Below are 14,699 nucleotides of genomic sequence, written 5' to 3'. Positions count from 1 at the left end.
CAGTTACAGGTGGTTCAAAAGAGAACAAACAAACCCCACTGGTATATGGGGAGTAAAGATGTAGGTCCAGAAGTAATCCTCTACATGTTTTACTACACAAGTCACTTCTTCTGGAGGAATCGACTATAAACATCTATAGAAAAAATACAGTCTCATAATTATGTAATCGCAGATAATGAGAACAGTAGAAAGGACACAGAGTACAATATTACATAGATATAGTAAATAAGATAAATTTGGAGTGTTATAGTCAGGCATAGCTTACCAGTGGAAGCCCGAAGAGGACACCAGATGGCACAATTTGAGGCACCCTAAAGGGGTAATCCCCCTCGCGGCGAACACGGGAGGCACTAAAAGGTGCAAAACTGAAATCAAAAGATATAAGAACTATTCTAATTAGGGTCTATATAGTCTATGGAAGGGGACGAACAAAGAACTGGGGAGGGAGGGGGAGGGGAAAAGAAGGGGGATGGGGGAAAGGATAAGGGACAGAGGAATGGGAAGGAGAAACATCAATCAAATCAAAAGACTAACCCACACGATAGATTTCATGTAAGTAGTATGGCACCCGGGATCAGAAGCAGAACTCAAAACACAGCCGTATTCCAAGGATAAAGGCAGGTAAACTTGTTTGTAAAAAGTGATGTTCAGTGGTCAGACATGGCCAGCAACAGGTCCCCTACAGGTGCAATGAGTACATGTAAAGATATGGGCCGTTAGTCCACATCATGAATAATAGACCACAAAATTTAATAATAACAGCAGGTGCCAAGCAGCTTCCTGCCATAAAAACACAGGTAGTGCTGGCAATAGCTGAGCAGGTCGGTCTTACCTTGAGATTCCTGTAATAGAACCTGTCCCCGGTTGGGGGAATGTCTAAATGAGGGCCGTCCTAAGCATCCTTTTAAAAGCCTCCAACCCAGCCCACATCACCGCGCCGGCGCCTGACGTCACCAGGTCCATCTCGCCTACTGTGCATGCGTGACACGCACATACATGACGTGTGCACACGCATGACCCCCACAAAAGAATGGCCAAAGGCCATCCTCAAGGAAGATGGGGAGGGTAATCCACAGAATGGGGTCCTACCTCCTAATGGAGAGATGCATGTCTGCTGCTGGGGGGAGTATATTGCCTCAAGCCGCTGTTGATCCCATGGCAAATCATGACTGACAACAAGATTTATACAAGGAAAATTTTTAACAAACAGAGAGGCGATCGTATGGATCTTAAAATTACATAAAGAGTATTTATGGAATATGTACTTAATCCCAAACCACAATCAACGCTCATCATAATGTATATAAATGTACAATGGTCTGGAATCCTAAATGTACAATGGTCTGGAATCTTACCCTCCTGACCTAGGGTAACAAAGCTCACTCATTGTACTTTATCTTTAGAGGGGTTGCATTATCACTCTGGGACAACGCATGTTAAAGGACTACAGAACCTCTCTCCTCATTTACCTAACAAAAATGAAATAAATAGGAGTAATTCATTGTTAGGGTTTACCAGCACTGTAAAACTTAAACAAATATTAATTTAAAGTTCCCTGCAATCTATTGGATTGTGCAGTAATGGCATTCAACATTGTTTGTAAAGTAAAACTAACATAAACTGTGCTTTTTTTTTTTTCATTAGAGCAGGTCATATTGAATTACTTGAATTTGGATACCCTCTTTTAAAGATAGTTTATAATTACCCTACAGATGCACATACATTTTTATCAGTGACATTGATTAAGTAAACAATTTATTCAATAAAGATGTGGAAATATACAAATTAAATGCTGTTTGTGTTCGTTATAAAGTGCTTTCATCAATTATTATGACTTTTAGTTCAGATCACAGTTAGAAGGCCATGCAAAGGTAAATCCACAAAACACTAAAGAGTTCATAAAGTTTTTTCTGAAGGCTATATTTGCAAGTCACAACATTATAAATAATAGACTTTATAAATTAGGTATTGAGATTATAAACTGTATGCTATTCTAGCTACTGTTTACCTACAATGAGCATTTATTTTCCCTTGCAGAAGAATGTTTCCCAGCTACAAAGTTAAAGTTACTGGTATGAACCCCAAGACTAAATACATTCTACTCATAGACATTGTTCCAGCTGATGATCACCGGTACAAATTCTGTGACAACAAATGGTAAGTTTTTCTATCATTTTCAAATGATAATGTGTGTGTGTATGTGTATATACAGCGGGTAAAATAAGTATTGAACACATCACCACTTTTCTAGGTAAATATATTTCTAAATGTGCTATTGACATGAAATGTTTACCACATGTCGGTAACAACCCATGCAATCCACACATACAAAGAAACCAAAACAAAGTTCAGAAGGTAAGTGTAATAAAATAGAATAACACAGGGAAAAAGTATTGAACACGCTACAAAATTATTTGTTGGTAATAACAGTTTCAAGACGCCTCCTGTATGGAAAAACTAGTCGCATGCATTGCCCAGGTGTGATTTTGGCCCATTCTTCCACCACAAATAGTCATCAAATCTTGAAGGTTCTGTGGGTCTCTTCTATGAACTCTGATCTTTAGTTCTTTCAATAGATTTTCTATTGGACTCAAGTCAGGTGATTGGCTGCAAAAAGGCATGGAAAGTCAAAATCTATCAGTAATTAGAAAGCAATCCTGACCCTTGTCAGTGTAAATTAATATCAGCTGCTTCAGTCTCAACTGATGGCCTATAAAAAGGTGTCACATTACCAAGGTGTCATACAAAAAACATCTCACGATGGATAAAATCAAAGAGCTCTCAAAACCTTTGCATCCTTATTGTTGCAAGACATACTGATGGCATTGGTTACAGAAAGATTTCAAATTTTCTGAATGTTTCAGTAAGCATTGTTGGGGCCATAATCCAGAAGGGGAAACAGCATAATTTCACCATAAACTGGCCACAACGAGGTGCTCCTCTCAAGATTTCCGAGTGAAAAGAATTATCAGAGGAGTTGCCCAAGAGACAAGGACAACTTGTAGAGAGCTTAAGAAAGACCTGGAATTAGCAGGAGCAATTGTTTCAAAGAAAACAATAAGTAATGCACTCAACTGCCATGGCTTGTATGCATGCTCACCATACAAGACTCCACTGCTGATTAAAAAGTATGTTAAAGCTTGTTTAAAGTTTGCTGCACAACATTCAGACAAGCCTATGAAATACTGGGAGAACATAGTCTGGACAGATGAGACCAAAATAGAACTCTTTGGATGCCATAATACACACCATGTTTGGAGGTCAAATGGCACTGCACACCATCCCAAAAACACCATACCAACAGTGAAGTTTGGAGGTAGGAACACCATGGTGTGGGGCTGTTTTTTAGCATAGGGTACTAGTAAATTTCATGTAATTGAAGGCAGGATGAATGAAAAAATGCATCAAGACATTCTTGATAAAAATCTGCTGCCATCTACCAGGATTATGAAGATGAAACGAGGGTGGACATTGCAGCAAGACAATGATCCCAAACACAAAGCCAAGGAAACTCTCAATTGGTTTGAAAGAAAATAAAGCCACTGGGATGGCCAAGCCAAAAACCTGACTTGAATCCAATAGAAAATGTATGGTAGGAATTAAAGTTCATATAAGAGGCCCAAGGAACTGTCAATATTTGAAGACTGTTTGTGTGGAAGAATAGGCCAAAATCACACCTGGGCAATGCATGCGACTAGTTTCTCCATACAGGAGGCATCTTGAAGCTGTCATTACCAACAAAGAATTTTGTACAAAGTATTTCATTAATTTCAGTTAGCATGTTCCATACTTTTTCCCTGTGTCATTCCATTTTATTACGTATAACTTCATTTCTGCACTTATTTGTTTTGACTTCTTTGTATGTATGGATGTATAGGTTGTTACTGACATGTGGTGAACATTTCATGTCAATAGCACCTTTAGAAATACATCTACCTAGAAAAATTGTGACTTCTTCAATACTTATTTCACCCGCTGTGTGTATGTATGTGTATATATATATATATATATATATATATATATATATGTATGTATTTGGACAAACATTGAATCATGTATTTTCACATCTGTTCAGATTCAGATTTATTGCAGTAAAGAACCCCTTTATATTACTAAGATGGTCAATAGTATTAAACCTATTACCAGCAGTCACATAATGTGATGTGACAAAAAAATATAAAACATCAAAAGTATGCCTTGCAAATTCACTTGAATTTCACAACTTGCTTTAGGGTGTCATATACGTGTTAGATTCTGCCTAGCGAGAAATACAAATGCAATTAGTGTATTATTGTGTTCCTATAACATCATTATCAATTGACTTATTGTTGGTTGATACAGTAACGATGAATGGATAGTTTAGGTTGGCTACAGCTGGACTGCAAACACTAAATTAGGGTAGGGACACCCCAGCTTAAAACTTAACTTCACCCTCTCAATTAACATTGACTATTTTTAATCCTTATGCTGCTAGTATTAGTTAATATTTAGGACAGTATTTTGAGTTTACTTTGTAGGAACTTTTTTCTACATTTCTTCAGTTGCTTCCTGGTTTGCAGGCCATGGCAAATTATGTAATTCACCCCAGAGGGATTTTAGGAAGTAAATTCCAAATGAATCATCTATCCTTACTCAAGATGGCCACAGTCAGAAATGCTATGGGGTCATTTTTAAATTGAAAAGATGTAGCCAGCAACTCCTTGCTTATATATTTTTTACTTTTTACTATAATAAATATCCCCCAAATTAAAAGAAAAAAAAAGTCTTCATTAGTTTAGTCCAATATGTATTCTTCTAACTATGTTTGGTAAAAAAAATTGGCATAAGTGTATATTGATTGTTTTTCACAAAAGTTATAGTGCCTACAAACCATGGGAAAGATTTATGTCATTTTTATAGTGTTTTTATTATTATTTCTTTTTTACTAGTAATGACGTGTTGTCATGTGATTTTTAGCGGTATTGTGTTACTGTGTTCTAACTTTGTGGGGATGAGACTAACTAGGAGAGATGCCAGATCACTGTTCCTACTTTGTATCTGTCGCCCAGGAGAGCCATTCTGCCGCAGTATATCTGTGTGAGCCAGTCGGGAACCGGTTAAAATCTTCAAAATGTATTGGTTCTCCAAAAAAGACACAATGTCAGAAAACAGATGTAAATGGGTTTCAGCCTTGTGGGCCTTGTTCACTACAATTTTTAAAGTGATTTCTTAGCAAAATGCATGGAGAGATGAAAGGATGGGTGAGGTTTCTTTGAATATTAAAAATGAATTAACCACTTGCAGACCGCACTATAGCGGAATGACGGCTACAGCACGGCCAGCCAGTTCTGTCCGGGTGTCATATGACACCATTGCTGATCACAGATTGATGTAAAGAGCCAATCAGCAGCTCTTTACCACATGATCAGCTGATCGCGATGTAAACAGAAGCTGGGTATTGGCCTTGCTTTCCTTATGCTGTCAGCATGGGTTGTGTAAAAGGGGCATTTACACTAATAATCAGCGAACTTATCAGTGTCCTGATTATCAGTGCTGTCCCAAGAGTGCCCACCAGTGCTGGAAATCTATGCCCATTAGTGCTGTCGATCAGTGCCCATCAGTGCTGCCACTCAGTACCCATCAGTGCCTCCTCATCAGTGTCATCTATCAATGCCGTCTATCAGTGCCCATCAATGCTGCCTATCAGTGCCATCCATCAGTGTCCATCAGTGCAGCCTCATCAGTGCCCATTAGTGCAGCCTATCATTGCTCAGGAATGCCCATTAGTGTCACCTTTTCAGCTGTTTGCAAAATATTATAACTATTATGTTCTGTCTTTATTTGTTTATTTAGAAAAACATAAAAAAAAAACAGCTGTGATTAAATACAACCAGAAGAAAGCTCTATTTGTGTGAAAAAAAATATAACAATTTAATTTGGGTACAGTGTTGCATGACTGCGCAATTGTCATTCAAAATGTGACAGCGCTGAAAGATGAAAATCGGCCTGAGCATCAAGGTGGTAAAAATGCCCAGTAGGCAAGTGACTAAATAGCATTTTTGGTTTGTGGTGCTCAGATGTATTGCAGGTTTGCTTTAGAACAGGTTTCCTACAGTTATAAGAGATAGGTAGTTTGAAACATAGATAGATAGATAGATAGATAGATAGATAGATAGATAGATAGATAGATAGACACAATTGTTTTATTCTTTGTTACCTTGTGTCAAATAGGCTAATAACACTTTGTAAATCATGTATTGGTTTGTTCCCTGACATCTAGTAGGTTAAAGTAGGCTGTAAATTAGGTGTCCCTTTATTACTTTGTCTCTAGTGGTGTTTAAAAGGCTGTCATTTGTTCTCTGGTGTCATAACTAGGTTGTAAATCACTTTCTCTTTTATTGCCTGCCATTGCCTTCATTGCCAAATTGTAAATAATCTTTTAATTAACCAAGCAAATGGCAGGAAAAAAAAATATTGCACATAATTTATTTTATAATGTCTACTTGGAAAATATGCTGTTCTTGATAATATGCCCTTTTATTCCCTGTATCAAGTGAACACTCAAGGGCTATTCTGTTCTTTTCTAATGTGCCCCATTACCAACTGACATTACATGCTCCCAGTATTTCAGGGAGCGTGTGACAAGGTGACTTGAAAAATGCCAAAACCTATTTAGAGTTGTGATAATCTGTCCAGTAGTATATACCTTTTTTATATGTGCTATACAAAGTTGCAGAGGCCTTTTATTTCTCCTATTTTGCATCACTCTGAATTGGTCAAAGAAAGATACAATTTAATATATTGTACCCTGGGGAGAAATTTTCCAGAACATTATAATATGCTGTCCTATGTGCAGCCAAAAAAGATGAAATGTTTTTTCCTTCAAACCTTGTTAAAGTAAACTGGGTATAGTCCTGGACAGTTCCATTTAGAGCATATCATTAAAAAAGCATAAGTAGAAGTTATGCTCACTTTGATTTACCATTAGGTAGAGCAGGCCAGTGCCTACAGTTGGCAGAACTAATGAGGTAGATTATTCTTTTATAGTTATCAGCCACTTCATTCCCCATCATCAGCAAAAGCAGTCATCTCATATAAGTTTAGTTAAACACTGTCACAATATGCTAAGCCAAGTTAGAACCAATAATTATTTTCTGTAAATAAGGTGAATCTATCAGAGGGGTGGGCACCAAATTGTGTGAGCTTGCACACTCCACCTATCAAAATCTGGCTCTGCAAGTATGTGGCAGGTTTGCATTAAATCTTTTTGCTATTACCCAACCACTTGAATTCCGGGTGACATTTTACAGTAGGTATGGAATGAAACTATTTTTCTAAGAATTGTTTTGAAACAGTATTGTGGCTCACTGAAATTAAGCCTTGGAACCACTGACTAGCAGCCAAGGACCAACAATAAGTTCAGAGGCTGAATCAATCAGCTCTTGGGCTTCTGAACATTCTACAGAGTGCTCCATAGAAGTACCCTGTAGAAGAACGTATACATATAAAAACAGACTTAAACTTGGGGAATTGTTCCAGTGTTTCCTACCAAGGAATTTTTACACCTCACCACATAAGCTTGCATAACTTTACCATGACTCTGTTGCATTTGAAATCTTGTACACAGGGCTGTCTTTAACGTTATTGTTGTGACGCTCAAAGCAGCTGCCGCCTGAGCCCGTGCTGCCTGCAAAAGCTGTGAGTGAGGGTGCGTAAGTCGGGGAAACACTGAGAGGAGGAGCTGCGGGCACCCTGACAGGTGGAATTGGTGGAAAACTCTGAGTGAGGGCGCAGGAGTTGGGACAATTTGAGAGGAGGAGCTGCAGGAACATTGACAGGTGGAGCAGCCATGAAACTGTCAGAGAGGGCGCAGGAGTCAGACACACTGTCATGAGGAACTTTGGGATATACTGTCAGGGGGATATTATTGTGGCAATGTGAGTAATTTGGAGTACTGGAAGTAACTTGTAGTAACTAGACATACTGTAAGGGTTTTTGGAGTGTTGTGACTAACTTGCGGCATTGTGAGTAACCGGAGCACTGTGAGGGGTCTGGAGTAGCTTGGAGTACTGTGAGTGATCTGGAGTAGCCTTAAGTGCTGTGAGTAATTTGGAGCAACTTTGAGTATTGTGAGTAATTTTGGAGCATCTTGGAATATGGCTAGTAACTCGGGGTCTTTGTGAATAATCTTAAGTAATTAGGGGGACTGTGAGTAATATGGAGTAACGAGCAATATTTGAGTATAGTGAGTAACGTGGAGCATTGAGTATGACTGGGGCACATGAGACTAAGCAGGAGGAGAGGATGGCATGTGATCAGTGAGCAAGAAAAGGCTGCCCATTGAAAATAATGGAGGGTGAACTACAGACCTTACCAAGCTTTTCAGCAGTAAGGGGTAGAGGACCAGGGCAAAGTTTGCTCCTCAAATTGGCTACCCGGGCAGAGTATGTGAGAGGACTGTGCTGGGGACACTATCTGAGTGAGAGCCTCTGCCAGCGAAAGTTCATTACTATGTGTGGGACTAACTGAGAGTACAGAGTGTTACCTGAGTGTGGAGGGATGAAGCTGCTGGCAGGATAATGACCTGCTGTGCTGCCTACCAGAGTTGGCACGGACAACCCAGAATGAGCAAACACCTGATCAGAGGAATTACTGCAGCTGTGTCACTGGGTCTGGTGAGAGAGCCTTGTGGCCACTACTTGTTATCACCACTATAGACTGAGCAATTTGAAACTACCTACCAGCTACCCTATAGCTCTAATACTGCCTGAAGTTCTTATTGATTGCTTTAAAGTGCGGCAACAGTTACAGGGCCTCAACACTTAGCTGGCTTTGTTTGTTTCTTGGGATGTTGGGGTGGAGAGAAAATTTGCATATGGGGCCCAAGAAAGTTTGTAAACCTTAGGGAAAAAAACAAAAAAACAAACCCTGCAAGAAAAAGTCATAATGCGCTAGTAGGCATAGCATACTAGCTCATTATGAATTACTTACCTTAGAATGATGCCATGGATCAGCGTCGGCCCTCCAAGTACAGCACGGACATCTTACTTCTGGGTTCGTGGCTCCAGAGCTGTGATTGGCCAGAGCCGCAATGACGTCACTCCCACCCATGTACACGGGTGCCACCACTAACAGCACAGCCACTGAAGAAACAGCACGAGCGAGCCGTTTCTGCAGCGTGCATATGCTGATGATGTTGGCACATGCAGATATACTGAATATCTCCTAAACGGTGCAAGTTTAGGAGATATTCACGGTACCTACAGGTAAGCCTACAGGTACACAGCTCAGTCTACAACTAACTAAGAAGGGGATGATCCAAGTATGCCCAAGTCCTACGTAACTCTTTTTATAGCAATTCTTCATATGAAACACATCATTGCTATATAAATGTTTCAGTTTGGATAAATACAGGGAATTGCGCAATAATATCAGGGTGTATGCCATTCATTTATAGTGAATAGTTAGAATGAGCACAGCAAATAAGTCTCTAACTTCAGTCTTAGCAAACATAATTCATGTTACTTCTCAAAACAAACAGGCATAAATCCATTTAGAATGCAATGGCAATTCCAGTATCAGAATTGCTTTTGCTAGCAAACAATTGCAAGTGCAAATGACACACACACACACCAGGCAACTATACATTTAGAACTAGCTGGTATTTCTTGAGAATTTGGTACTTCCTGATCTTTATTTATGTCCATTACCCCTATTTGGTTGACGCATTTATTCAGCCATGATGTGTTTTATATGAAGAATTGCTATTAAAGATGGATGTTTAAATTTCACATAGACGTACTTATCAAACATGTTTAGCTAAATATTGCTTAACATTGACTTATCAACACTTGTTTAATCATGGTACTGCTAGTTGTGTACCACTTCATGCTCTGTAAATTATTTATAAAACCTTTATAATGAAAACTTTTTTTATATCAAAAAAGGAGACTGTTTAATGATTTAAAGCCAGCAGCTCATTAAAATTGACAACACCCTTTAGGCTGGGTTCACACATATGTGAATTGGATGCGGATAACACTGCATCCAATTCGCAGAACATTTGAAAATATGTTCTTTTCAATGGGTCTGGTTCACATATGTGCTTTGCATCCGCACTCCGCATTGCACAAAAAACGTGTGCAATTTCTAGGCAGTGCGGTGCTAATTGCAGGCACATAATCTTCAATGGGAACGCATCTGATTCGCACATGTGTTTTGTTCTGAACAGGAATTCTCTCCCGCTCCTCCTACACCTCCCCCCTCTCACTGGTCAGCTGATCTGCAGCTACAATGGAGGGGAACCGCTGAATGAATCATTTTTATTTTTGCAAGAAAACCGGAGCTGGAATTTGCACCGCACATGTGTGAACCCAGTCTCAGAGAAAGTTTGCCCAATCCATTTGTTTACAGGAACATTACTACATTAATAGGTCCCTCCACAACCCTGACTAAGCCTGCTTGAGCAGAAAGTCGGTTAAGCCAGGATTTAAATTTCTGGCTAATTTCTTTTGTTTCCATGAGACAGCTGATATCAACAAACAAGTTCACCAGCTACAAAGTTGCAAGCTTGTAAAATATTTTGTCATTGGAAAGACGATAGCTGGATCACACATGGTTAGCTGTCCCCGATCTAGTGCCCCTAGAAAGTTTTACTTTTAAATTAAAGTTAACGATTTTTTAAAATATCTCACCCTTATTTGGATGTGCTAGTTTTAAAGAATGTATTAGTTAGCCATACACAGCTCAAATTATGACCAAATCCTGCTTAATCAGTTAAAATTTGAACTGTGGCGGGCCCATCTGCACTACCTGGATCTGAAAATGGAAGAATCCTGGTAGAACAGTGGCTGCCTCCAGGTTATCTTACAGGCACTGAAACAGTGGTTGTCAAAATACAATAGGGTGATCTATTGATTTCTCTTACAGCCTACTGGGAAAAATAAGAGACATAATAAGCCATGGTTTGAATGTACAACCAGCATGTCAGATTTTTAAATGTGATTATTGTCAGCCGCTACAGACGCTAACAAAAATCACTGTGTTCTCTCGGCAGGGACACTTCTCTGTTCCCCGTCATCGGGAGAACACAATAGCTCCATTGGAGGGATTCCCCCATCAACACTGAATGTAATGATAGGGGAATCAAGCAGTTTTTTTTCCTGCAACTCATGGTAAGTTGTCCTGTGATAGATAAACTGAGGGTTGTAAATAAACACAAAACCTCATCGGTGAGTGTAGTAGTAGAATGAGCTTAGCTCTTTTCTGGAACATTTCTTGGAGATAATCATCAAAATGTAAAGATGAATAATACCTTTGTTTCAGTTGGAAAAGCTTAATACATATGCAGATTTGATTGCAAAGATAATTTAAAGAACACATGCAATGTCCCCTGGCAGCTGATTGTATTTTGTTTCATCGGTGAGAACATTGAAAGGCAATTACTGGTTGTCCGGTATGAGTTACTGCTAATTGCACATTACTGTTTGCTCTATTAAAGACGTTCCTTCTTTTAGCTAATGGAAAAGCTTGTCAACATAGGTGCAGATATAAATTCAAGTCCAGCGCATCTGGTCATTTGTTGCAATATGTTCAATGACCACCTAAGCATTAGGGCAATATAGTTAGTGTCTTACATAATGTATATGATGAGAAAAATATCCAGAAACCTATTTGGGAAAAAAACATTTTCTGATTTGCTGGTGTCAAGTATTAGGCTATCTCAAATTTTTATAAACTAGGTCTCTTATGATATAACAATCCCTTCTCAGAATAGGCTGTCCAAAGTGTTTTCCTCTTGGACTTCTGAGCGTTTCAACATTTTTGCACAGCTGTGATTTAAGCATACTGAGTTATAATGAACTTCAGTCAAAAGCACGCAAAAATAACAATCATAGCATTTTCATGTAGGCAAACTTGTTTTTGTGTTTAGTTGCCTTTTAAATCCTTATAATGTAGGCAACCTTTTTCTGTTTACAGGATGGTGGCTGGAAAAGCAGAGCCTGCAATGCCTGGAAGATTATATGTGCATCCAGATTCCCCAGCAACCGGAGCTCATTGGATGCGACAGCTGGTGTCATTTCAAAAATTAAAGTTGACCAATAACCATCTTGATCCCTTTGGACATGTAAGACTAAATCAATTTTTTTTAATTCGATTGATAAAATATTTTAGAGTGACAAATTACTCTTAGACTATACCATTTATTATAGTATTTACCAACTATATTCTAGTATATGTACATCTAAAAATTATAAAGCATGTAATGTAGTGTGCATTTTTATATTCAAAACAGTAATGTTTTGGGACAGTTTGTGTTTTTCCCATGTACTGTTTTAAATATTATCTGACAACCTGCCTCAATTCTCTTGGTATAATTTATTTTGTTACAAAGACGGATTTTTTATGTAGGTGAAAAAATTAAGTTAAGATTTTTTTACATACAGTACAAAGATGAAAATCTTAACTCCCTTTTTTTTTACACTTGCAGTACTAAACAAAATTGAGAAGTTCCTGTTTTGAAAATCCTAGTTGTTTAACTGTTATGGTGACATAATGGCTTCAATATATTTTGAGTCACTGACCTGAGACAAGTATGCAGATGATTTTTCTCTGACTACACTTGCTGTGTGCTTGTTACAGGTTATTGACTAAGAAAGTAGAAAGCAAGGGACAGACAAACAACTAATATATTCAGAAATGGGTCTACTTATTAAAAATGTTGTGTAGACACATATCTATTGCATCTCAAGTAAGCTGTATCAGACATTAGGCTGAGGCTACAATGAGGCTGCATGTAGGAGCAGACACCCAGAGCTTGGACCAAGTTCCAAATATTGTCTGAGAAGGGAAGCCTCAACCAGCAGGTATGGCAAAGTCCGCAATCCAAAGTGAGAATGGATGTGATGGAAGGAAGTGGCCCCAAACAAGCAAGCAGAGACACCGAAGGTGCAGTATCTGAAGATTTGAGAAAAAGGCAATGTCATCTTAGAGACCCCTATGCTTACTGGCATTGAGGACTCTGGAAAAATGCCATCTTAGGACTTCCTGTCCAGCGGGGATGCAATTCCTGATTATCCGTGACACACTTCTTGTTCGATATTGCCCCTAACGGTGTTTCTGCTGGCTTGTTTGCAGCCACTTCCTTCCATCACATTTATTCTCACTTTGGTTTGCGGACATTGCCATACCCGCTGGTCGAGTTATTCACAGGTGTACCTTCTATTTACAGTCCCACCGTGATAGAGATGCTGCCCATTCGCTGCACACCACGGAAACCATAGTAAGTGCATTAATATTTGCATTAACGTTGTCATTATTTATGGACTGTGGACTTTTTCATTTTGATAAATTTGTACTGATTCAATATGCATTGAGTGCAAAAGTGCATTTTTGGACATTTCTTGCAACTGGACATTCTGTCACGTCAATATAAAACCACCACTACTGTATACTCATGGCTCACACACGCAGATGAGCACTTATGTGGCATTGGATCACATGGCAATGGATCAGGTTCAATGCAGCCAGTGCAATTCATAAGGACATTCCCACTATCCTTGTACTGGGTATATGTGTCGTTTGTTCGTTTTTTCCTATCCTCATGTCAGAGTTCCTGGTAGCAGGACTATTGTGATTAAGTTGAACGTTGGCTTCACAGGTTTATTGCCTTGGTTCAATTGCTATGCTTCTAACGGCCAACCACCACCCACCAAATTATATTCAACTAATGTCAACAAATTCACATTAGTTGAAAAATATTTGGATATTAAATTCAGGGGAAAAGCTTTATGTTTAAATTCTCTACAAAAAGGGATTTAATGCATTGCTTTTTCATAGGTTTTTATTGTTTCTGTGTCCCTCTAGGGGGACAAGGAGTGAGGGAAATCCAACATTTTGTAGGGGAATATCTGGAACAGGACACAGAAAGCATAAAAAACCTGACTATGTTTTAACTATTCTATACTCACTTTGGCCTACTCAAACCATGAAGACATAAGAAATTACAAACAGCCAAATGCAACTGCAATGGCAGGACACAGACTTGCTGTCAAAGAGCAGAGTTTCTCTTTGGTCAGAGCCACTAATTGGCTGGATGTGAATTAATATTATTTCAAAACTATATTTGGCATTGTACATGACTTGACTTAGTGCCAAGGCTGTATTTAGTTGCCAGCAGCAGAAAGGAGCCCAGATCTGCTGAAAAGTATGACATAGCTTTGCCTGTCAAATTAGGTTATATGTTAGATGGTGTTAGGGCCCCTTAAGGCTAAAGTTCTGTTCCTTGTGTTTCTGGCAACCAGCCTGTCTATTTTGGTCTGTTGTCTTGGTTTATATAAGTATAGATTGGTAAAACAAAGCGGGGAGTCATAGAGAGAAGAGCAACACAAGGAGTGTGTGGCTGGAGATCACAATGGGCTATAAACTATGCTGTGACATGAGCTGTGAGTACCTTTGCATACATGAACAACCCTTAAGGATGAGAGGTTTAGGAAGATAGACTACTTTTGGACTAATTTAGCCCCTGACTGCTGCTAAAGAGTGATGTTCTGCATCGACTCCAATAGATTGTTTTGTCATCTAGTTAGAGAAGATAAGAGCATTTTTCATTCATTTATTCTTTTATTTATAGCAGAACCACACCCAAAAGCATTTTGCTTTTTTTGGAGGGGAGTTCTGACAGGTGCCCGGTACCACTTCTGGTCACCAGTGGAAATTCA

General features: G+C 38.9%; 1 protein-coding gene across 4 annotated transcripts in view; it reads left to right on the top strand.

Annotated features, from left to right (window-relative positions):
- The window catches only part of TBX4 (T-box transcription factor 4), a 219,049-nt gene that overhangs the window by 153,993 nt on the left and 50,357 nt on the right, over nt 1-14,699 (top strand). For all 4 annotated transcript variants that reach the window (XM_077482129.1, XM_077482130.1, XM_077482131.1 and 1 more), the window contains exons 4-5: nt 2,038-2,157; nt 11,959-12,106. In XM_077482129.1, coding sequence (XP_077338255.1) covers nt 2,038-2,157; nt 11,959-12,106 — 268 coding nt within the window. The remainder of the gene's footprint in view (nt 1-2,037; nt 2,158-11,958; nt 12,107-14,699) is intronic.

Source organism: Lithobates pipiens, unplaced genomic scaffold, assembly GCF_037356315.1.
Source record: "Lithobates pipiens isolate NorthernLeopardFrog02 unplaced genomic scaffold, aLitPip1_a1.2 Scaffold_16, whole genome shotgun sequence".
Lineage (NCBI taxonomy): Eukaryota > Metazoa > Chordata > Amphibia > Anura > Ranidae > Lithobates > Lithobates pipiens.
This window is presented reverse-complemented; position numbering and strand designations above follow the sequence as displayed.